Source organism: Montipora foliosa, chromosome 6 (assembly GCF_036669935.1).
Source record: "Montipora foliosa isolate CH-2021 chromosome 6, ASM3666993v2, whole genome shotgun sequence".
Lineage (NCBI taxonomy): Eukaryota > Metazoa > Cnidaria > Anthozoa > Scleractinia > Acroporidae > Montipora > Montipora foliosa.
In genome coordinates this window covers 67,666,188-67,676,187 of record NC_090874.1, presented here as the reverse complement: position 1 = coordinate 67,676,187, position 10,000 = coordinate 67,666,188, and the positions used below count along the sequence as shown (strand labels likewise).

Here is a 10,000-nt window from a genome sequence, read left to right as displayed (position 1 = left end):
GCGCGTAGGTAACCATGACAACCCTGTGAGTTGCCACAAACCAGGCACCGTCACACTGAAAGACTACTTCCAGTGGATGAGGGGGTACCCGATCAAGAAGAAAGTACTTACTACCAAAGGGATGGGAGGGATGGGGCTCAAGAACAGCTAGGGACATGATTGAACGTGAACGGTTGCATATGCGAAATACTTGACCCCAAGGGAGTGCTGACAATTACAAAAGCCCCTGAATGCCCCGGGCCACCCCACCCAATTTACCGAGAGAAACCGCTGACCTGCATGGTCTCACATTTAACCTTGCCTAAATTATATTTAGCCACATTTAAACTCATCACTTATAAATGAATTTGGGAAAGGTGCCAAGAAACCGGTGTGAGTGGCAAGCATGTGCTTAGGTAACCATGACAACCCTGTAAGTGGCCACCACCAAAAAGATGTCCAAGGTTCTTGGAAGACGGGCCTGTGAACAGGGCAGTCAAGGGACCTAACTCCCAAAGAAGTACCAAGCACCAATCCCACACCATGAGCAAACCAAAAAAACAGGGTTGATCTCACTCAAACTGGTGCACTACTTGTCCGAGGCCGCAAAGAGATTGTCGGAAGACACACCGATGCCTCCAGGGTTGAACTACAGCAACCCTGTCACTGCTGCTGGACAGGGGAACATGACTCGAGACACAAGACTCAGTGACAGCCTGTTCGAAAATGAGCATAAAAGCCAGGGAGCCATACAATGTACATCAGAAGCTTCATGCAGATAAATACACCTTGATCGTGGAATGCTGGACTGATGCAACCAAGTGGATGACAAAGAGGCACAAGGTCAATTCGTCTGTGGGACATGAATGGTAAAATGGTAATGAATTTATATAGCAAATTTTCTATTGACATATTCAAATGCGCTTTACAAGCAAGGGATCCATGGGTGAGATCAGACATAGCATATTTAGGCGCCGCTGGCAGCCGCTATCAGTCCATTAGCAAACTCACCCAGCACATAAATGAATGAAACGAGGCCTGTCCACAACACCATTAGCTCCATGCCCTACTCTTTACGAATAGTGCGTGGGTTGTGAGACGGGGCCTACGGTTTATAGTCCTTATCCGAGAAGACTTGAAAGTCTTAACCATTTGGGGATGTAATTACAAAGGCAGCACTTTCTCCTCAGTTATTTTAAGACGGTGAGTGTTGGTCTGGCTGGAGTCAAACTCACGACCTCCGGCATGGCAGCCCGATTCTCAACCAACTGAGCCAGCGGTGCGCGGGACATGAAGAGTTATGTGGGCCAAGCCTATTTGCTGACAGAAGTCCACAAATATTTTCTGTCTGGAAGTGTAAGTGGTTCATGTTGCAGGGGACTAGCCCCTCTACTAGGAACTGCTGGCACCATGCTTCAAGAGAGGGTGGATCAAGTCCTCCAGTAAGTTGTGGGGCACAGCTGTTGGAAGTGGCTGGACATGTGAAGTCAGAAGTCGGAACTCCTGCCAATGGAAGCAAAAAAGAGGGCAAGCAAATTTATTTTTAACGCCAGGCAAATGCTGTGAAGTAAAATGTGAAGTTAAAATGAGCTGCTGCCACAAGGAGCTTACGCCATAAGAACATAAGACAAGGTACTCGGGATGTCTGTGAGACCAGAATACTGACGACAGCTTCATTGTCAGAGCAAAACAGGATATGCTTCGGAAACCACTGTGAACCCCAGATGTTCGCTGCGGCAACAACAGGGAAAAGCTCTTGATATACAATAGACTGCTCTGCTTGATCCTGGCCCCAAGCCCCACTGAACCAATCGCCTTAAATAAAATAAGCGCCAAAACCTAGTGGGCCTGCTGCGTCAGAGGTGACTTCCATGACTGTCAAGAAGAAAGGAACTTGTCCCACCATTGCAGGTTGAAGTGGGTGGTCCTGGCCAAAAACAGCAGAGAAGATCAATCTTGCAGTAAAGAAATGTCTGACCAGGCCACACCACCTTGGCTGCAAGGTGTAGGTGACCAATAATTAGTAATTCCAGCTGGTTCCAGGTGCCTCACTGGACACCAACAAAAACAAAATGGCTAGTTTTAACGAAAGTTTTGAAAGGATTAATACACATAGCGTTGTCTAATAAGTCGACTGTACCTGAACGTAATGAAATATTTTTAACAATTTGTAGGTCCACTCAGAAACTATTATAATAGTACCGGTATATCTCCTTAAAATACATGTAGTTTTCTCTCAACTGCTGCCAGGTTATCTTTTATTTTCCATATTGTCTTGCATTTTATTACCATAATGTGGACCTCATTATTTGTACATAGCAAGCTTAATATTTCAAAATCAATTTTAACAAAGGAATTACATTGCTGTGATTTAAACCATAACAAACCACATGTTTGTTCATTTACCAGTTGTCTGTTTACAGTTTTGTTACTCCCTAATCTATTTTCTCTTATTTTTTTGGACCAGTGCTGATGCAAGGTTGTTGGAAGAAGCAACAGAACCAATTTGCCAAAAGCTAGGTGAATGGAACACCAGTAATTATTTACAGTGTATTTAGGGCTTCTCAAGTTTTCTTATAAAATTGAAGGGGTTTTGGGTTTTTAATTAATGACAAGATTTCGACAGTAATAAATGATGATTGTACCAAAGGTCCTGAGGGATGGAAAACTCTTGTTTTTTCACACCGAAACTTGTTCCCAAACATTTCAACTCAAGGCTCGGGGTACAAAATCTATTGTCTAGGCCAATATGGCCAGTCCGCGCAAATAAGGCCCATTGTGTCTAGCTTTATGAGATTAAATAAATTCACATTCATTCATGCGGACATGATGATGTCAGTTGAGACACCTAGAAATGCCATCTTTGGCTTCTGGCCATGGTGGGACAGTCAAGAAGCATGAAGCAATCTAAGTTCATGATAAGACATCACACTTTCAGTGTTTCAGCAAATTCTGGGTGCATGAAACTGACAGGGAATTTAAAGGGAGCAGTACCACTGGGTGTGTCTTTCAGTTTTGTCGGATTTTGTCTTTTGGCCTACTCCTTTTGCTGAACATGATGTGCATTCTGCAGGTCATTTATATACAGTAGATTATAATATTTATAATCTATTGTTACAGTATAAATTATACTACCATTTGCGTCCATCCTTGAAGCGTGACGAATTTTGCGCAAAGTTTCAAATGTTAACGGCTTGTCCGGTTATTTGTCACTTTTGACCATTGAAACGTTGGTAGTTATGTTATGAAATTGACAACATTTTTGCGGCATACAGTTACCAGCCTGTTTTGTTCTCATGCCTTTGAAGTTTTGAGGTTTTCCGTGAGAGCTGAGATATTTATGAATCTGCCTTGGAGTCTTTAAGAGTTGTAAACATCTACAATGTATCTTGCGTGAGTTTCCAAGCTACAATTGTTTGAGGGGTCGTCACCTCGTGTGAAAACCAAATCCGTTGAAAGTATTGATCCATGTAACTCTACTTCAGATCGTTCCAAGGCCCGGGCTTGTCTGAAAAGTGACTTTCTTTGCAATGATAATGAACAGCAAGAACTTACATGTAAAAAGATGAAGAAAAAAGGCTTCATGCGATGAAAAGAACTTCACTTGAAAGTTACATCATTACTGAGAAGCGAAGAAAGATTAGAACAGAAAAAAATATGTGATTCAGCTACTATGAGAAAAAAAATACATGAAACCCGAAGTGAAACTAAAAGATTTCTTGCTCCAGGGCATTCTGTGCACAAGCAGCGTGGAGCATTTGAAATCTTGATCTAAGCGACTCCTGGACAGTAATTTACCTCCTGCCAAACTTCTTCTTGAATTTTATTGTCTCCTTTGCAAAACAAGCAGAGATGTCATCAGGACGGTCAAGCAAAACCCAAATGCTCTCATGGAAAACTTGAAGAGCACGTGAACAAAACATGCTGGTATGCCACCAAAAACATTGTCAATTTCACGAGATAACTGCCAACGTTTCATTGGTCAAAAGGGACACACAACTGGACAAACCGTTAACGTTTGAAAAGTAAAAAGTCACGCAAAATCTGTCACGCTTCAAGGATGGATGCAAATGGTAGTACATGTGTTTATGAAAATGACCTAATGTCAACAGATGGCCCAAGATTGATCCTTGCAGGTCTCCGCATGTAGTAGGTTCCAGCTGTGAACAAGATGTACATGTATACCAAATTGAACAAAATGTTTCCTGGCTGTCAAATAAATAGAAATCCATTTGAGGGCTCGTCCTCTAATATAATTATACAATGTACAGTGTACAAAATGTAGTCAGTGATAAAGTTAAGCGATATATGATGATCAATAGATTAGGCTTTAGAGAGATCTTGAAAAACGTCAGGAGTGATTTCTACAATAATCATAATCAAATTACAATTTTCTCAAATTTGATTGGTGCGTTAACTGCTATTTTCACTAATAATAATTATTATTGTGTAGGGTTGTAATCAGACAGTGAAAATGGACAGTTGGCTGTAATTGGACACCTGTAATCGGACAGTTACATCAGCCAATCATACATGTACTAAGGGCACTCAGCTTTATCCACCTATCACAGAATTTATCGCAATAACCATGATAGCAACAACTACCTACGATTTTTTAAAATGGACGAATTTGACAGTGAAAAAGGAATGCATTTGTTTTCTTTGAAATTGTAATGGTTAGGATTAATTAGTAACAGGACTTTGTGTCATACTTGTGATTTAACAAATTGGACTCCTGCTATGGGATCGTCCGATTTTGGTACAGACTGATTGCAGACCGAATTGGACTCCACTCAATCCTATGACCATTATAAACCAAACTGGCTATGGTAAAAAAGATTGAAATCAGTTAGATATTTATAAATACGATCATTATAGGCTACTCTTTCATAAAGTTTAAAAAAGGCTGGAAGAATAGAGATGGGTCAATACAGAGGTTTCAATAGAAGGCGGCTACTAGTGATAGACTACCGGGTACTTCTTCTCACTCGTGACCATTTGAAAGTTTTGCTGTGTAGTTGTTTTTCCACCGTTCTCTATCACAAAAATAAAATCGCTTTACTTGCTTCACTAAACTCCGAATTATGGACTTTTCTTCTCAAGAAAAAAAAAAGTCTACATGTTCAAACAAATGTAATGAGAATTGCGTACATTGCATATTTAGGGGAATAGTGCTCAAATGTACATGACATTCTGCCTAAAAAATGCTAATAAACCAGCAATTCTTTTCAATTGAAAAAATACTATAATAGTTAGTGTTTCATTGCCTAATTTCCATTACCATTTAGAGGGAAACACCTTTTGGAAAATGCTGGAAATGTCATTTCCAGGCTTGTATTATTTCAAAATTTTCTGGGGGAGCATGCCCCCAGACCCTCCTTGCCACCTACTGCAAAACATACTGAAGTCACTGCAATAATTTTCTACTGTAGCCTTTCTGGGTCACCAGATTTAAATATGGGAAGAATTTTCCCTATCTTAAGTGTGTCAGCAAAACACCCACTCTCTCAAGAGAACTTAATAATCTCAGTCTGTTAAGAGCTCAACAATATCATCAATGATTTATTGCTTATAAGTGTGGGTAATCAAATGGTGATGAGTAAAATTAGGGAATAATAATAATTATTAATCATATATGCATTTTGTCGAAAATCAAATAATTTGATTTTGGACAAAATGCAAGTGAAATTATTCCCTGATTTCGTGAGTATGCCATTTGCTTTAGCTATTAATTATTATGAGTGACAAAGAATTACGTTCATAAGATGGCATTTTGGCACTTTAGAAAAAGTTGCCATGGTAACGTTGTAATTTCGCATGAGACGTTATAAATTAATGCTGAAATTTTATACCAGGACGAAGGAGTAATTTGTCACCCATGATATTATAATTGTAATAATTTTGTGACTCTCATGTCTTAATGGTCACCATGGTTGATGATAGATCATTGTTCATTAATTTTTATGTGTTGCTCTGATTTTGTTAAGCTTGAGTTACATGTATTAAAAGGCACTGAGCAATTAATTAAACCATGACACTGTTATTGTTTTCCATTCTTTTTCAGTTGGAAACAATTTGCAAACTCGCAATTTCATCGCACTGATTAAAGTGTTTTTAAAGAGAATTCCAAGTCTAAAAGACAGCGCCAAGTGTGAGGAGTAAGTTCTAAATAATACAATAATTATAATATGAATTAAAGTGAATACAATGGGATTATTTATAATTAGCATGTACTATAGCTTGCTCTTTATGAAACAGGTTACATTTTAGGATGCACTGCTGCAGCATCCTCGAAGGGCAGTATACCAGGCATCGGTTTGGACATCATTAGAACACTGGATTTCAGATGTTTATAAACACCTGCAAAATTCAGGTGGCTTTAACAGGACTTGAATCCATGATCACTGCAATCTGATTGCTCTGCTCTACCAACTGAGCTATGAAGCAGATTTGACTATTATAATAATTTAATCCAGACGAGTGTGAGGATGACACTTCTCCCTTTCATATAATTTTGTCTCTTTATACATACAGTACATGTATGTAATAAAAAAAAATTAATTATTTTGAACAAAATAATTATGATGTGATATTGGACAGGTGTACAAAAACACCATACAATTTCTTGCAAGATTTGTAAGTGTATTGCCATGACAAAGAGTGCTGAAGAAAGATTGATTTAATTGCAGTGAGGACTTTACATGGGAGACGTACAATGCCATCCTTTTGGTCCGAAGTTTCTCCAAGTATTTCATTGAATTTTTACCCAATGAGGAGGTAATAAAGCAGTTTGGTGGCCAAGTAGTCAAGTCTCAAGCCAATGAAAGCAGTTCTGGTTTTTCTGAACAAGTGCTTCTTTGTAGAGGTACAGTACAAGTACGTACTTGCACACATCATGATTTTCAGGGCCAGTGAAACACAATCTGTGATACGATAGAATAGATCAGTGACAACAATAACTGTTAAGAATCCCAACTGGCCAGAAGCAAGTGTAGCTGAAAAGTTGAACCAGGGACTACCAGTAACAAATTCAACTAGTGGTCAGAATGCAACCTCGTTCCCAGGGTCTTTCTGCTCATCGACAAAGAGACCTTGGGAACAAGGTTGGTCAGAATGGGTCTTGCACCCAGGATCTCCGGATCTCAAGGCAAACCCTGGGCTGCACTGCCTCCATGGGGACATCTACTCATTTCAAGGAAGCTACTATTGAAGCATATTTTTGGTTTGAAGGTCACTCACTGTGGATGTCATGTCCCTGGGTAGCATAAATTAGTTATAATTTAATAGTTTTGATGTGATGCAGAGAAGATTATTAACGCATTGACACCTCAGACACTCTTGGATGCCTCCAGCTGATGAGTGAAATTGTCTCCCTCCAAGGGGTCAATGGCTTAATGAAATAATAGGATATAATATTAAAACGATATTATTGTTTTTCACAGTGTAAAAATAAGGCAGGTTTAATACTAGTCTAGTGGTCAATGCAGTTTCTAATGGCAACTTCTCAACTTTAATAAAAACCACTCATTCGCAGATGGCTTTCACACTAAATTTTCTGCTACTGAAAACTTACATTTTGTAAGGTTAAAAAAAAAATGCTAATCCTATTGCTAGAAAAAGGCAGCAAAATGCTTAGACTTTTGAAATAAAAGGACACTGTGTTGGGTATCAAAATTGGTTGTGCATCAACATGTAATTGCATGCCTTTCTGGACATGATGTTTAAATTTTGGGTCATGCTGACTTGATTTTGTCTTCTTGTGTTTGTAGACTGTGGTGTTATTGAGCACCTTGTCTGTGGGCTGACAGATATCATTATCAATGTACCTGTCAGTGATGGGACTTATCCAATCCATGTTGAAGCAATTAATACATTATTGGTTCTGTTGTCTGTGCAAATGTTTGATCCTGGAGCATCTCACAGCAGCATATTTTATCATGTTATCATGAAAGGAGGGAGGTAAGAAATTCAATGTTGATGCTGTGAAACAATGGTAAGGAACTTGACGTAGACGTCGACTGTAGTTTACTTGTAGCACTGGGGGTGCTAATTGGGGACACTGCACAGAAATCAAATCATATTATATCTCGGATCAAATCATAGGTTTCTGAAGAGAGGGGAAAGCTTTGGAGCAGAGTAGAAAACCCACAAGCTCAACCCACGTGTTACGGCAAGTCTGGGAATCGACAAGCAAACCTGGGGCGCACTGGTGGAAGGCAAGTGCTCTCACCACTGCGCCATCTCTGCTCCCTAAATTTTTCAAATGTCAAGTATATGATATAATTATTGCTTAAAATAATTGTCCCAGATAAGTGCCAGGATCATTTCTCTCTTTTGTGTATAGCCTGCACTTCAAAACATGAGCCCAACATACTGATCTGCTCCCAAAAGTGTGGCTTCGTAGCTCCCCTAGTTGGTAGAGCATTGCACCGGCATTGCAGAGGTCATGGCTTTGAATCCTGCTAGAGGCGCCTGAATTTTTCAGGTGTCTAGAAGAGACAATTATTGCTATTAAAAAATTATTAACTTCTTACTAACCGAGCGCGAAGGCCGTACTGGGGAATATTGGACCGAGGTCATGGCAGTACGGACCGAGCGCAACGAGGTCCATACAAAAACGACAGAGGGCCAATATTCCCCAGTACGGCTCAAGCTAGCTCGGTTAGTAAGTAGTTTATTATATGGCTTTTTAATTACCTTTTGCTTTGTTTTTGCAAGCCTGTAATCGGCCCATGGGCATTACGGGAGAATAATGTCCTACAATTCAGTCACAATCATTATCAATGCACCGTACTTGCTATACACTGTACATGTAAATGGGATTGCGCTGACCATTTTTCACGGTTCTGTGATGCATGACCATTTCCACATGGTTAGTAATTATATCTTTATTCATGGTGAAGTTTAAAATCTTTTTGCCCTGTTTTATTTTCATCACTTTTTGTTTGGGAAAATGTACAATTTGCACCTCAGAGTGCTGGAAAGTGCATTTCCAAGGGTCTAATTTTAAGAATTTTCTAGGGGAGCATGCTCCCAGAACCCCCTAGGGGCTCAGGCCCTTTGGGCCTTCCTTTACGTGGCCTTTGGCCATGTATTTTCATGTTGCGGGTGAAATCTTGAGTGTTACACCTGCTTCAAAACTTAATGACAACCCTGTACATGTATGTTCCATGCAATTCAAACCTTAGGGTTTTTTTCTCTGCTACCCTGCCCTGTAATCAATCCTTCAGCTTTTCCTCCATTTCTTTGTTGGTATTCCTTCCTCTTTCACACTCTGCTCACTTTCTTGTTTGATCTTGGACTCTGAAGACCAAATATTAAACTTAAGAATCCTCTAAATTTGCATCTACAGTACTGTACACATGTATGTACTTGATCCTGCAAAGACAACATGGTTAAACTCTAATTCTCCTTCTGATGAAGGCATCTGGTGTGATAAGATCTATTTTTTACACAATTTGGATGACCTTTCCACATAGACAGTAAAAGGTAACAATCCTTCTTGAATTGATGTCATACTGTACGTCTGGCCAGCCTCAGATCTCTCTTTGCTTGGACCATAGTTAATAGTGACAAACAATTTCTTGCTTTTGGGCCTATAAATTAATAAAGAAAATCAAAACTTCAATACGGCACTTCTTCTACTATCTCTTTCTACAGTTTAACAGTAAAGTTTGTTTACAACTGTAAAACGGAGTCACAATCCCAAATTAGCACAAATTAAACTTACCTCACTAACTGTTGATGTAAACTGCTCCTCTATTTCTTTGTCTTCTTCCAGAATGTCTAAAATCGTCTCAAAATCATCTCCCCACGCGAAAAGTTCGTCTGCGCTGTCCGCCATATTGTTTTCGAGTGCACACCTTCCTGATCACGTGGCTGGTACCTTCAACCTAAAAGCCTGGGCCCGGTTGTTCAAAAGCCGATTAATGTTAATCCTAGATTAAAAATTAACCAAGGAGTTTATTTCTCAACTCCCAAAAGCTGTTCAACGCTGGTATTTGGCAAAACGTTACATTAG

At 39.6% G+C, this 10,000-nt stretch overlaps 1 protein-coding gene across 1 annotated transcript in view; it reads left to right on the top strand.

Annotated features, from left to right (window-relative positions):
- LOC138008241 (dymeclin-like) overlaps positions 1–10,000 on the top strand; it is a 31,645-nt gene that overhangs the window by 5,781 nt on the left and 15,864 nt on the right. The window contains exons 2-5 of the mRNA XM_068855506.1: positions 2,447–2,499; positions 6,044–6,137; positions 6,669–6,844; positions 7,749–7,938. Coding sequence (XP_068711607.1) covers positions 2,447–2,499; positions 6,044–6,137; positions 6,669–6,844; positions 7,749–7,938 — 513 coding nt within the window. The remainder of the gene's footprint in view (positions 1–2,446; positions 2,500–6,043; positions 6,138–6,668; positions 6,845–7,748; positions 7,939–10,000) is intronic.